Here is a 15,774-nt window from a genome sequence, read left to right as displayed (position 1 = left end):
TTTGACACTATGAAATATTTGATATTTCTGAATGACGGGTTTGACTTAACTAAAATTTATCTTTTGTTGAGTACCCTCAAGGAGATAAATTTTAGAGGCGTATTAAGTTAAAATATAAGATGTGTGAAAACAAAGCGTTGTCAGTTTAATGATCTGGGAGTTGTATGGAGATACAATTGATAATAGTATCTACCAAAGTATTATATTATTGCTTATTGAGTACGCTCAAGGTCTTAATATAATAGATGGGAACCCAGCCCACTGGGAGTCAAGCATGTACTCCGTAAATTGATGTAAGAGGGTAATAAATTTTAGTTAAACGGTGGGAGCATAATTAATTTAATAAAAGTCCATGTTAAATTAATTGAAACATTTTATATATTATTTTTTTCTTTTTGTCGTTTATATTTATTGAATAGTGAGTAACCATTTGTATTTGAGAGGCATATTGGATGCCAACAACCAAATTAAATCTTCTTGATTGGCACTACCATTTGAGAATTGTTCTCAAGCATGAGAAGGTTGGTTGTCCTTAAATAGCTATTTTCCAGAGACATCTGGTGATGACTCAACTAAGGAAAATGTGGCTACTATAATAAACACAGTAATGAGACAGTATTGCACGCATGGGATGCCTGCAATTATGTCACCTGAGTTACAAAAGCAACTTGAGAGTATAGATGTTAACACATAATTCTTCGTTACAAAGAGTTGTATGATAATAATCATGTGTGGAAGGATATGAGACTTCCAAACAACTATACCGATGCAAAGTGACAAAAAAATCTTCAGTCAATTCTCATGTACTAAAGATGATAGACATGAGAAGTGTCTCAACCGAGTTCAATCATTAACTGTGAACTAAGTATTGACTTAACTCTACAATCTCTGTCATAGAGTTATTCATACTAATTATGAATTATGATATGAATAAACTCGAATGCATACTCATTAAGTTGCTTAACATGCTTAAAACTATTAAGCCCTTTATCAAAGTTGGTAGTGGGCAAACCATTGATTCCTCTAAGGGTATTAAGAGGAAGTCTAAAGGGACTTTGGGAAAACATCCAATATGGTTAAGATAGTTTAAGCGAAGGACAATACCAAATCTAATAACCCTTGGTTTCATTCTAGAATGAAAGGTCATTGGAAGAAATATATGGTGGCTTATGTCTACTTCAAGAGTTTCTTAGGTATTTGATACCAGATGTAAATATCATATTTATACAAATATGGAGAAACTAAATAGAAGTAGACCACCGTGAAAGGGAGAAGTTGACATACACGTTGGAGATGAGCAAAGGTTGCTGCACTGCCTGTATGAATATACTTCTTGCCATTGCCTTTCGATTTAGTATTGGAATTAGAGAAATGTCGCTTTATACCAACTATAGCTGGAACATTAAAATGAATTTCATGTTAGGACATGAACTATTTTAATGTTAAGGACAATAGTTGTTCTTATTTATCTTGTTAAAAATTCTAATGGCTATGGTAAATTATAAAATAATGTTTATATTCTTTAATACTAAAGATTCTATAATGAGTATAGAAATTATAAGGCATAAATACTATGATATAATTATTACCAAAATCTGGCATGACAGACTTTGTCATTTAGATGAAATTTAATTTCAAAGTTACATAAAGATGTATACTTGAGATTAATTGATTTTGACAAGTACAAATTATGCATGTCTGGCACAATGACCAAATTTTCTTTTACTTGAAAAGAAGATAGGTCAGCATAATTGTTGGTCTAATGCATGGTGATGCATATGGACTCGTGTCAATTAATGTCAGGTAATGTTTCTATTATTTCATCAATGATCATGTATACTTGATGAAAACTCAAACATGAAACTCTTGAAAAGTTCAAGGGATTCAAACTAGAAGTAGAGAAACAAATAGGTAAAGATACCCTCACATTAAGATTCGATCAAATGAGAGTATCTTAAAAATAAAATCTAGATTATATAAGAGTGAATGAGATTCTCTTGCAGTGGACTTCTTCATATACACTGCAACAAGGTGGTGTATCTAAAAGGAGGAATCGTTAATTATTAGATGTAATGCAATTAATAACAAGTCATGCAAATCTCCCAAAATTATTTTGGAGTCATGCATTGATTGCAGTGTGCAACACACTAAATCATGTCCCATCTAAATTGGTTAACAGAACTCCATACGAGTTATGGAAAGGCAATAGTCCCAGTTTATCTTATATGAAAGTTTGGGGCCATGACGCTTATTTGAAGCGCCTTGAATCGGATAAGTTTGACACTAAATTCGATAAATACGTATTTGTGGGGATATTCAAAGCAGACGTTTGAATATAAATTTTATTATAATAAAGAAAGTCTTCATCTCACGACATATCGTCTTCTTAGAGAAAATGTTTACTCTAGGGGAGGACAGTGGGAGCAAAATAGAACTTAAAAAGTTCAAGAGTCCACATATATAATTAACCAAGTAGATAGATCCGTGTTTGATCCCATATTTAATATGAGACATGCTCTTGATTAGAAAGTAAAGACTCCTGAGGACATGACAACTTTATGTGAATCTAGTAGGATCATTTGACCTTTAAGAAGGTACGAATCCATGATTATTAATCAGGTACTAGTGATCGAGGATAATGAACCTGCTAGTTGCAACAAAATAAAGTCAAGTGTTGACTTAAAAGAGACAGTAAGAGGCCATGATACTCGAGATGAACTCGGCGTATGTGAACAAGGTTTGGACCTTGATCGAGCCTCCTGATGGAATAAAACCCATAAGGTTTTGTAAATAGTTAACAAGGGAAAGGTCGATGTGAATGTGAATATCCATATATACAAAGCAAGGTTAGAATCAAAGGTTAAGTGTTGACCTTGGTGAAACCTCTCTCCTATGGCCTTGCTGAAGTCCATTCAAGTTTTATTTGCAACAGTTGCATATCGTAACTAAATGTTAAAATAAGTATTTATGGAGCTGAAATCTTCGATTTGATGGAAAAAATCAAAGTGTTTGATTTTATCAAATTTGAAGACGAATTGTGTGTTTACAAGAAGATAGTGGGAGCATTGTCGTATTCATAATATTATAGAAAACGACATCCCTATGTTTCAATCGTTAAAATAATGGTTGTTAAATGATTTATTCTTGAACGATATGGGAGAAACAACTTGATCTATAGAGATAGATCTAGAAGGTTGCCTAACTCGTCCCAATCTATATAAAATATTGAGAAGATTTTATATGGAGAAATTAGTTTACTCTTAAACGGTGTATTGGAAATGTTCCGAATGTGAAGCAACCGTTGATTCAATAGTAGAAACCTAATACATGATTACTTCAGAAGTAGCAAAGAGTTGCAATCTGAATCATAATGCTCATGAATGAACTTGGAGTAGTTTCTAATATTGTTGATCACATGACATTGTATTGTGATAACAATAGAACCATTGCGAAAGCAAAGGAACTAAGGTCTCATCAATGATCCAAATATGCATTAAAGCGGTATAATCTCATCAAAGAGATAATACATAGAAATGACGTAAAGAGAAGAACAAATTCCCACATTTAACAATATTGCAGATCCACTAACAAAGAGTTGTCGTAGTATAAATATGATCATCATGTAGACTTATGATATTGGATACATAAGTGATTGGATCTAGTGCAAGTGGGAATTTGTAAGTATTATGCCCTAGGTCCAATCATTTTTGGACATAAATACTTGTATATATAATTAATGCAATTTAATGACAGATCTATTATTTAATTAATAGATAATTAAATAAATAATAGAGTCCGTAAATTCAAATCTTCGAAATTTGTTAATCACAAGGAGTTGTAATTGTGAGATATAAATTACATCTGATTGAATCTTAAATCGTCCGTGGTTGTAAGTAATAACGAGATACGGATATCGTTATTATGGATAGACCATCACGTGTGGCATTTTTTACTTGTAAAGTAAGTAACTGATCTCACAAACTAAAGTGTGGTGATACTTAAATTACACGTGGATGTTTTGTTATAGAACAAAACATTGGAGACCCGCTGAGAGATTCCACATGGATAACTATCTGAGTGTCAGTGGTTAATCTCTAACGTTCGGTAGTGGAATTGGTCCTTAGACTTGAGGTCGTCATGGTACCTTATATGAGGACAGTCATACTTTGGCGATATTGGATGTTGCTCTGCAAAGGGTCGTTAATACGATATCATTTGGGTACATCAAGAATTGTATGAAGGTTGTGATTGACCAATAAAAGATTCGTCACTTTTAGCTAGTAGGAAATTATGATCTGCATTTCATTCAATTAAGTTGATAACGAAATCCTTGACCAAGGTGTACTCATAAGTCGAAAATGAGTTTTCGACTTATATTGACTTAATAGTGGAGTGAAAGATATTATCGATGATTGAGATTAACACACTTCCATATCTCGTAATTGATCGGATCATATTGACGAAAGGATTATAGTTTCACGGTAAACGAACGAGTTTGGTTTTGTCACATCACAGACATTTCCCGTCACATGTATTGTCATAACACATTGCTAGATATCAATTAGGGACGACGAGTGTGAATTGATGATAAATTAAAATGGTGTTTTAATTTATCAATTTTGATTAGATCAAAATAATATTTCACGTCGTTAGGCATCGTGGTCAGGAACCTAATGGGTCGCACACAAAAGAGAATTGGAAGATTGCAAATTGCCAATTGGTTAATTTAACAATCGTTAGATAAATTAATTAATTGGATTTGTTATTTATATTCTCGAATTAATTAATTGGATTAATTAATTCACGGACCGGATTTAATTAAATGGATTAATTAAATATTGGACCGGACCGGGCCGAGCCTGTTTGGGTTTATATAAATACATGGTTAGGGTTTGAGGTCCATATGCTTTTCATTATTCTTGCTGACACAAGAGAGAAAATCCTGGTTGCTGCAATCTTATTTTCTGTGTGGATCACCGTTGGAGGCTGGACAATTAGACAACTGTAGATGACGAATCAAGATTGCTGGAACTAAAAGAAAAGCAAAAAATTTGCAGAATTCTTCAAAGGTATAATCTTTATCACAATTTCTATCTAAACACAAAGGGATCCTCGGTGGGAATCTAAATAATTTTAATTTTTCACTGTGCATGTATAAGTAGATTCCCAACAATTTAGACACTGATTTTTGACACTTGCATTGTTGTCATATTTCAATTGGAAAAAAAAAACTGTTTGAAATTTAAATTATCCAATAGGATAATGTCACGTGATAAAGTGTAAAATAAAGTGTATACCATAATGTACATGTAACAATGTTCAAATTCCGATACAATTTTGTTTGGTTGTGTCAGCTGGTCCACGGTTACGCATGGAAGCATATCAACAAAGAGGAAGTATAATTTTTTCTTGAAATTTATAAAGTATACAATTGAAGTGAAATTACAAGCTACAAATTATTTTTATGACAAACTTTTAGGACAACTACAAAATCAATTACATTTCAAATCCGAATATAACATTACTCTATTTATTTTACTCATAATTAAAATGATCTCGTATACTTTTAATTGGTTTTTCCACAGTTGAGCCTGATTTGTCCACTGGTGCCAGTAAGTGGGCTGAGGTTTCCCATTTTCACCATAGCACTAGCAAAATCATTAAAAAAAGAAGCAGAGTTTGAGTTATAAGCGTTCACTTGAGAATCAGTGGAGCCACCACTAAAGAGCTGCTGATCAGAATGCAAAAGTCCTTTCTGGCTTAGCAAATTCGTGAAATAATTGTTATCAAATGACGTCGGAGTGACTGTATCCAGCGGTGAAAGGTTGCTGTCGCCACCACTTCTCGGGCAGTTTGCTTGCAGTGATGTCGCAAACGAGGCATCTATGTTGGCTTCATTATATAGTCTTGGTCGAAAAGTCATGCATCTTGCTTGGCCTATTGTATGAGCACCTGTATAAAAATTAATATTGCAAACGATGAACGATGGAATATGACTCACCACATAGTTCGATTGTCTAAATATAAGTAGAATCATGCTACAGTATAATCATTGACATAATGCTACGTGACATTCCATCATTGAATTGTCAGTCAACTTTTTCATCAAATCATCTGCTGTCACCTGGGCTTATGTCAATGCATCTGTTAAATTTCTTTTGGCAAAGTGGAAAAATCCTCATATGTATATATACCTGAAAGGGCTACCATCTCCTTGGCTGTGAATCCTTTGTTAGAGAAGGAAGAAATAAGGCCACTAAGATTCAAAGTTGGAGCTGGGATGTTGTTGTTAGCAGCACTCAAAGTTGTAGTGGTCGAGTCCCTTCTTCCAAGTACAACTGACCAACTTGGGCCTCCCAACTAAAATATCAGTCAAAAGTCAGGGGTTTATTAGAAACTGTGAGCATAAGAAAAGAGAAGAAGAGAGAAACTGTGCTTACAGCAACGACAGAATCCCGAGCAGCAACAGCCAAAATATCTGCACAAGAAACGGTGGCTGGACAAACATTCTCGACTTGCGATTTGATGGTGTCTATCACATCCATTCCTCTCAATGAATTCGCATTCGCCCCGGCCGTCTGTTCTCCAGTGAAGTTGGCCGTGTCATCGAGCAACACCGATGCATCGCAGCCCTGTTCATTCATTTGTATTTCGCCGACTAATTATTAATTATATATACATCTTAATCATTCACTATCAATTATTACATTAGTATAAAATTTTCATAGTTCTTCCATTTTGTTAATTAATTTCACATTGAGGGATTAGTTTTCTCCGCATATTTTGTAGTACAAATTCATGAAAGAAGAAAAAGTTAGAAAATAAAGCAATTTTTTGTAACCAAGAAACACATGAAAAATTGCATACGTATGACTTTAACTTGGAAACAAAGTTGTACCCATTATCTTATTTTCTTTGAAAACTTGGGGTCATGTAACATTAGGACCATGTTTGATGGGATTAAAATCAAGATCTTAATCTAACTCAATATTAAAATCAATATTATAAGAAAGACTAAAACGAAAAGTAAACAAATCCAGCATGGAAATGCCCCGCCCTGCGTGCACTTCTAGACCGTTGAAAACTAAATTTAAATAAATGAACTTGAGAGATTAATATTTTACATGAAATAATGCCAAAAAATCAATGGAAAAAGCAATTAAAAGGAGATAAAGAAGCTAAGGGTGTGTGAAACTTGCATTGACAAAGCAATCATGGAAATGAAGACGAAGCAACGACGCTCCCATGCGAGCCTCATTGGACACTGCAGAGTCAACTGCAGTTTTGATGGTGGAAAGGAGATTGGGACACGAACTCGAATAGAAATTGGAAGACAATTGTGCTGAGGATAATCCAACCACAAGCACATGTAGAATTAATCGAATAGCAAAAGCATTTTGCTTTGCCGAGGAAGAAAAGGATTTAATCTTAAACATAATTGATCAAAGATTAAGAAGAAATTTACAACGTTTTCTTAATTATAATCCAACTGTTTTGCTTATGGGTTCTGCCTTACATTTCCATGAATTTATATAGTCGATGATTGGGTAGACTTATGTGCTGTAATCCATTTCGTTATTTGCTCCAGTCAACCTTTAAAAAAAAAAAAAATAAATAAAAGGAAAAAGAGTTACATATAGATATTATCTTATAACGTTAAAAGACACACTTCTTTTTCCAACATTGTGGGCGAGCCTTAGCGTGAAATATATAAGAAATCCACGTAATAACTCCAAAAAAAGTCTCCCATCAAAATAACTGTCGACATTAAGTAATTTATATAATATAATTTAAGAATTTGGTGGTGAAGTTGACATGGTGTTAGCATTTCACATCGTAGGAGCAAGAGAAACATCGACATGCAATAGCTTACTATAATTCATTACAATTATTCACGTCAAAAATATTTTCGAATTTGATGTCAATCGTTGAGTTGAATCAAAACTTAGATTAGTAAATCTTATGAATAGAATTTTAACTTGATTCTTGGTGCTTGGTAATTGGATTATGGGTTCAAATGAGTATTTTTAATAGACAAGCTATGTAATAATATGCTTTCAACTTAAATGATAGAAACAACTTTAAAGTCTTATGTTCACTGGACATATACCAACTTGCTTCTATGCTTTGCCATATCAACTAAGATTTGAAGAAGGTGATGAGTATCGTCATTAACTAGGTTGAGGGTAGGTCTCAATCAAAATGAAACTTGGACTCGGATCCTAGATGCAGATCAATTGAAATCACTGAGCTTAGCATTATTTCATATATTAAGCCCATATTTGGTAGGGTTTAAAATCTAGATTTTATTTTAAATCAAAATCAACAATTGATTTTAATTACATACTTAATAGCACTTGCAACTTTTTAATCACACATTTTATCAGCTTTTATCAAAATTTATTAGAAATCTGACTTTAATTTCGACCAAACAAGGGCTAAGTCTTAATCGAGAATTTTTTATCATCTTTATTTGATTTTTAAAATGATCATGTTAGTTCCTAATGTGCAGTCGTCCTAAGATATTACTTGATTTTAACGAGTATAACAACAATAATAGAAGTTACTATCAATCTATTATAACATTGAAATACAAATGAAATTCATCTTGTGTACTTGAATCATGCAATATAAAAGGGTATTTCAAACATACTCTCTAAATATAAGATACTTTTTATTTTAAAGAGTCAATGCTTAATGAAGTTTTGGAGAGCCAAATTTAATCTTTATTGTTAATTTATAATGACTACATTTATTAATCTACATATTTCAATGCTCTATTTATTAATTTATAGAAATCATATTGAATTGATTGACCATTGACACTAAAAGAATTGTTAAATAAATGATATGGAGAAATCAACAAATATATTTGAAAAACAAAAATAGAAAATAGAAAATTATATTTTCTACTATATATAAGATACTCTTTGTAAATAGAAAATTTTTTAAAGACACTTTTATTAAAGCATGTCATTATAGTATCTTGCTACTACATCTGGTCCAACATTTTTGGTACTCTTCAAGATATGACTAATAAAATGCTTACAAAATAAGAAAAGTTGCTTCTATGTAGAAACTAAAGTGAAACACCATGTGACATGATATGTGAACACTATTTTTTCTGGAAAATGAAAAATGCAGAAGAGAGAACACCATGAAAACATTGTATATAACATTTAATTTATGTTATAACTTTAGTTTTTTTATCTAAAGAAAACATATTTATCTTAAACTCTAATTATTTCTTATTGTTATTTTATATATATATAAGGTTAAAGCTTGCAGTTAATTTAATTTCTAGTTGAAACTCACCATAGGTTAGTTTTGTACTTAAGATTGCAATAAAGCCATAATGAATTACTGCAATTCTCAATTATAGTTTGTCAATTATTTTAGTCACAAGTTTTTCTGAAGTTTTCTATAAGTTTTCAAATTCTATCAAAATAAATAAAGTAATAAACTCTTGATTGAAGTCATGACGCGTTTCGAAACATGTTCAGACGGAAAAGCTAGTTTTTTTTTGGGAATTTGGGTCCCACGCCCCCATTCCACACGTACATATCTTTTGTAAGTCCATCCAAAGGACTTTCCATACTGCGAAGTGTGAACGGAGCAACGATGGAGAATCTTGTTTGGTGGATTTTCCAACTTTTTTTAATCTTAACTTTATCGCATGCAAATGGCTTATCCTCTTTTATTTTATTTTATTAGATTCTCTTTATTTGTCATTTTATTTCTCATTTTCAAAAGAAATTAGACCGTTGACGAGTCCCATCTGACCTTTCTTTTTACTGACCTCTCACATTGTGGGTGGTTGCAAGCTTCCTGTTATAATTCGGAACAAATTTGAAATTACTTTGTCCAAAGTGGAAATTTTAGATACCAATTTGTTGAGAATCAAATCAAATAACTGAAGAACGAAAAAATATGGGTAATATGAAAATAATGGATCACACAACAAACAAAATTTTTGGAAAGGAGGAGATTTTATTATATAAAAAAACTAAAATTGTCTTTACCAGATTTGATTCTCTCAATTTAAATCTAAACAATTTTCTCAAGTTTCAAATGTATACAATAATGATCTAATTGTTATTTTGAGCCTATACCCTATGAAGTATTTATAGGAGTCAAATCTTGAAGTTATGGATAAAGTAGGATCCTTAATCCCAAAGTCTTTATCCCAATCAAACTCTAAATTCAAAATGAAATTTGATCCCTTATTTATTTGGACTTCTAAACCAAAATTATCTAAACTTCCTCTATTAAATACAATTTCAAATCATATGTAATTTGAGTCACAACGTAAAAAAACTCTACCTTGACACAAATTTCATAACAATAAATTAAGTCTTCATTCTTTAACTCTTTCACCTATCCCTTCTAGGCACGCCACGTCCCTATCGGGCATACTGAGCATCTATGAACTAAATCTAAACCCTACTTACCTACAGAACTACTTTGGATGCCAACCTTCTTGAACAATCTCCGTTCTTCTTCTGCTCCAATCGAATCACCAAGACTACTCAAATTATCATGAGCACTTTCAACTCCACCTGAGTTGTCAAACATGCTCACATCATCATGAGAAATATGATCAATATTCCAACTAGCTCCATTTGAGCTACTAGAAGCTCCAATATTATTGTTTGAATCACCATGAAAGAAGTGAGAACTACTGACTCCACTTGAGTTACGGCTTATCAAACCATAAGCTGCAATCGCATCCACAGTGATCGTCGAAGATTCTAACACATATCACCAAAACTTTCTCCGTCCTCTTAACACAATCCAAGTACCCCTGCTAACTTTAGAACACCATCTCCACCTGTATACTTGTACCATTTTGAATCAAGGGTACTCAAAGAGATTACATTCTTGTTTATACCTGGAACATGTTGAACCTCGCTAAGATATTGACCACCCCATCAAATATCTTGATTTTGACATTACCAATTCTAGCTATTTTACAAGGCTCATTATTTCCCACCATCACGGAAACTTATGTAACTTTTTCATATAAAGAAAATTAATCCATGTTTGGACACATATAAAAAGTGCAAGCCGAATCAAGAATCTAATCTTCGTCAAGTTTTAAGTCAGTATCAGTAATTGCCAAAAGATCTCCATCACTTTAATATTCTTCTATGAGATTGGCATCATTGGAATGTCCTAGTTGTCCCTTCTGATCTGCAGTAGCAAACCTGTTCTGTCACTCATATCAATCCCTCTTCATGTGCTCCTTGTTGTTGTAATACCAACAAACTATATCACTATTGCTATCATTGACTCTACTCCTTTCATGAGCACCCGTCTTCCTCTCACGAAAAATAATGGGCCTCAGATCCAATGACCAAATTCTTCATCTTCTCATTGGAATAATATGCATCATATATCTCGTCAATACTAAAAGTATCACGACTACAGAGTATGGTATCTCTAAAAGTCACATATGAAGGTGGCAATGAACATGACAATATCGCCCCCAAATCCTCTCCATCAAACTTGACATCCATGGTCTCCAAGTCAATGACAATTTTCTTGAACTCCGATAGATGATCTTCTAAAAATCCACCTTCTCTCAATCGATGAGAATACAACCGCTACTTCAACTATTCCACATGTATCGAATGTAGCGGAAGATTTGCCACCAAATGTGATTTTTGGGTTCAACTATTACTTTAAATCGAATCAAACAACCAATAGTTATATGAGTGGACCAAGGCCAAGCTAATAGATAAACCAAGTAAACCAAGTAGTGGGCCAACTCTCATAAGCCTTCTAAGAAGTGGACGGGACTGGCCATGAGCATCTCTAATTAAAATTAGGTCGCTTCAAATGATCCCAAATAGTTTTCGTGTCAAGCTATCAATCTTAGGTGTCGATATTTAATTCAATCTTCTGGATAATGTTGACTAAAATTCCAACTACTTAACATCTTCGTTCGGGATTTATTGGGTATCAAAACTCAACAAATCTCTACTTCGATCCTCAATCAATCTGTAAGCAATCAAAACACAAAACCAATACTTGCATAATCAAGATGACACTAAGTTTACTCTCAATAAACATCACTAGGGTTATCACTCGACTCAAAAGCAACATTAGCCTCACCTCACTTCTTATCTTACCTTTCTGTTTATCTTTCTTCTTGGGCAATCAATCCCTCACAAAGTGTCCAAACTTAACATAGTCGTAACAACGCTTACCATTGATGTTGTCTCAACTCTTATCATTCTTTTTAGTACCATCATCACTTGAATCACTATTATTTTGAGACTTAACTAGACTCATTTCTTAAACTTCATTCTACTCCTCTTCATCTGTACATCACCATTCCTCTTATCATCTCTTTTAACCTTAATCTCTATCTCTTTACTTCTAAGAGAAACATTGATACTCTCGGGTGCTAAGGTGTTCCTAATATATTTAATTGCATTCTTAACCTCTCAATATGAGTTAAACTTAGAATTCAGCAAAATAATAGCTTTATATGTTTTAGACACCTTTTAATCTCAGGTAACAATATTTTAAATAAGTTTGTTAAAAATATTCAAATTATAATCAAAATCATTCGAATGATCTATTTTAAAATTGAAAAATATTTCAAGAATGTACAACTTATTTGGAATAGACTTAAACAAATATAAGTCATCTAACTTCTTCCAAAGTTCATTTGTTGAATCAAAATTTTCAATTTTTCACAAAATAGTATCAGAAAGGTATCAAATAATTGAAGTGTAAGCAATTTTATAATATTTTTCTTTTTTTACTTTTGTCAAATCAGCGAAAAAAATTATCAACCATGGCTTTTAAAACTTTTTGTTAAACCGAAATCTCCTTGATTTTTTTTTTTTTTTGCCAAATTGGAAAGTTCTATTTTCCATTGAAAATTCTACATTTGAAACGTAAAGATATTTTGAAAAAAATAGAACAACCATAATGTACAAATAGGTACACAAAGTAATCCTAAAGTCGCGGTATACAGTATACACCATTTTAAATTTTCAGGATTTCGTGAAAATTCACAATCTTAGATAAAGAAAATGTTCTAACGGGTCAAATTCAGGTGTGCTAACAGAATAATCAATGCGATACGAATGTATATAAACAAAAATTAGTTTCTCACATTTTGCAATCTCACACATTTACTTAATGACAATTAAATACAAAATCAATTATCAACTTATAATGAAATTCAACACTTCAATAGGGCAAATAATTTCTAGATTTCTAGCACAGATAATGGCTATCCCACACGATAACTCCAATTCTAATGATACTCCATACGATGACTCGCTAGTGCTAAAATTTAACTAGGATAAGCTAATTTTTTTGGAGCAAACCAATCTGCATTCCATAAATAATAAGATATACGAATTTACGAAACTTTAGGGGCACCACCATTCACCCTAAAACTCATCCAACTACAGCAACCAATCAACCAATTTTTATTTTTTGCCAATTTTGAATGGATTTCATATCGATCTGGGTTGAAATCCACCTCCTTATGGCTCTGATTCCAAATGTTGTAGAAAATTTGCAACAAAAGGTGATCTCCAGGCTCAGTTATTGCTTTAAACTGAATCAAACACCCAAATCACGATCCAAATCCTTCAACTATCCTACATTCCAATTGCTTTTAGTTGTACTCACTTAGGACACAATGTGAAGGTGTTTTGCCGCCACAGAGGCCAAGAAAAGAGAAAATTGTGGCGCACAAAACAAGAGGCAAACAAAGCCATTTTCTCTCAAATGAAAGGGGACAAAAGACAACATGAATAACAAGACCAAGGAAGGCAGCAATATATAGCTTGTATTGGTTATAGGAGTGAGCCAAGTCCAAGCCGATAGATAAACCGAGTAAACCAAGTAGTGGGCCAACTCTCGTAAGCCTTCTAAAGAGTGGATGGGACGGATCATGAGCATCTCTAATTAAAATTATGCCGCTTCAAATGACCCCAAATAGTTTTCAGGTCGAGTCATAAATTTTAGATGTTGATCTTTAATTCAGTTATATGGACAATGCCGACTGAAAATTCCAACAACTTTACATTATTGCCTGAAATTTATTGGATATCAAAACCCCACAAGTAAAATAGCTAGATCACCTTCATGCGACTTGAAAAATCAATCTCTAGTGATATTATGAGAGAGAGGAAGTAAAATTTGATTAGTGTCAACCATGGCACCAGAACTTAAGAGACATATTCTAGGAGTTCAGTGGATTCCATTTATATAATACCCTGGTAAAAATAGATTCTTTGGTTCAAGGGCGTGTAAGTATGGTATTTCCAATTTGGGGTGTGTTTGACCCCTTTTAATTTTAAAAAATGTATTATGGAATAATAAATTGGTGGAAAATGTATGATTAAAAATAAGTACCGTAAAAAAAAAATAATGTAATAAAATGTAAAATAATGGATGACAAATAGGGATTTAGTAAGTTCCCATTGATTGCATAGTATGTAAAACCAATATCTTTACTTCCCCCAAAACAAGGTCACTTTCTCCCAAATCAATTTCACAGTCTTTACTTGTGGTATATCTGTATATCTAGTACATATTGTCCAGGGGATAATAGCGTTAAGTCATTTATAAATCAAAAGTACATCACTTTTGATATCATTCAAATTGACACGATTTGATTGGTGAAAATATTGTTTATTTTTTAAATTGTCCAATAGAGTGTTGCCACGTGGTACAATATAAAAAATGGTTTACATGTAGCATGATTGGAAATAAAAACATATATTTATAACTAATTTGTCAAGTTTCAACCTCGACAAGACTTTGTTGACAATTAGGTGGATAGAGTAAACAAAGAAAGCCTAGAATCTGACCTTTCTACATGATTATATATGGTAATAAGTGATATGCGCATCTTTACTCACTTTGTGATTGATCATATTAAATTACTTGATTTAACAATTTAAATTTTTAAATCAAACTATTTAACATGATATGATATTAGAGCATGTAAAAACATTGGATTCAAATCTCGTTGTCGCGTAAGCTTTGAGGAGAAAAGTGAATTTCCCCTTCACCCAAAGCGTTTAGCTTCATCAAAAAGTTTTCTGAGAACATACCCTTCCTTTCTAAAAGTGTCATTTTTTTTTATTATTTTTTTTTTATGATTGAACCTAACTCAATTAAACTTGTTCCCCAATAAATTAATAGGTGTACAATATAACATAATTCCAATCCACATATAAAATGTCAAATTGCTATCAAGTGTACAACGCGTTTTTCTAGAATTCTTGGACCCGCCGTATGAAGCCACGTTGAAAGTAATGATAAAGGCATTAGTTACTTCACTAAAAATATTGATTGAGCGTGGATCTGATATTGCTTACGCTGGGATTAAATGAAGTATCAACGAATATCGTGGAAATAAATTCAATTACGATAATTCCATGTGTTCGCATTTTCGAATAAAGCTTAATAGGCAATATAATTGTTGGAATTGAAAGATATCTTCTTGACAATTTTAAGTGGTAATAAGAATTATGAAACATCATACTAACACGAGCCATTATCGCCATATCTCTTCACCATCTATATTTATTTACAAAAATAGCGAGACATGCGGCATGACTTTCATATTTTTATGCGAGTTATTATGTCAAATGTTAATAATCTAAGTTTACAAGTTTGCTCAAGGATAGAGAGTTTACTTAAAGTAAAAAAATTAGTTTCAAAATAAATTTTTCTATTATTTGTCAAATTATCTTAGAACTATATAAATTAATTATTTAATAGTCAAATGGG

At 32.5% G+C, this 15,774-nt stretch overlaps 1 protein-coding gene across 2 annotated transcripts; it reads right to left on the bottom strand.

The window, feature by feature from the left end:
• Positions 1-5,395: 5,395 nt before the first annotated feature.
• Positions 5,396-7,514, bottom strand: LOC111408040 (cationic peroxidase 1-like). 2 transcript variants are annotated; one of them, XM_023037792.1, is made up of 4 exons: positions 7,200-7,514; positions 6,441-6,632; positions 6,195-6,360; positions 5,396-5,937 (listed from the first exon to the last, which is right to left on the bottom strand). In XM_023037792.1, exons 1-4 carry the CDS (start codon positions 7,434-7,436, stop codon positions 5,567-5,569), a joined length of 966 nt encoding a protein of 321 aa, XP_022893560.1. In that variant the 5' UTR covers positions 7,437-7,514; the 3' UTR covers positions 5,396-5,566. The 2 variants fall into 2 exon arrangements, with proteins under 2 accessions (XP_022893560.1, XP_022893559.1); XM_023037791.1 differs by having other exon boundaries at positions 5,396-5,952; positions 7,200-7,512.
• Positions 7,515-15,774: the final 8,260 nt, after the last annotated feature.

The sequence above is a fragment of the Olea europaea genome, chromosome 13 (assembly GCF_002742605.1).
Source record: "Olea europaea var. sylvestris chromosome 13, O_europaea_v1, whole genome shotgun sequence".
Classification (NCBI taxonomy): Eukaryota; Viridiplantae; Streptophyta; class Magnoliopsida; order Lamiales; family Oleaceae; genus Olea; species Olea europaea.
Note: the sequence above shows the minus strand (reverse complement) of the source record. Positions and strands in the feature narration are given on the sequence as shown.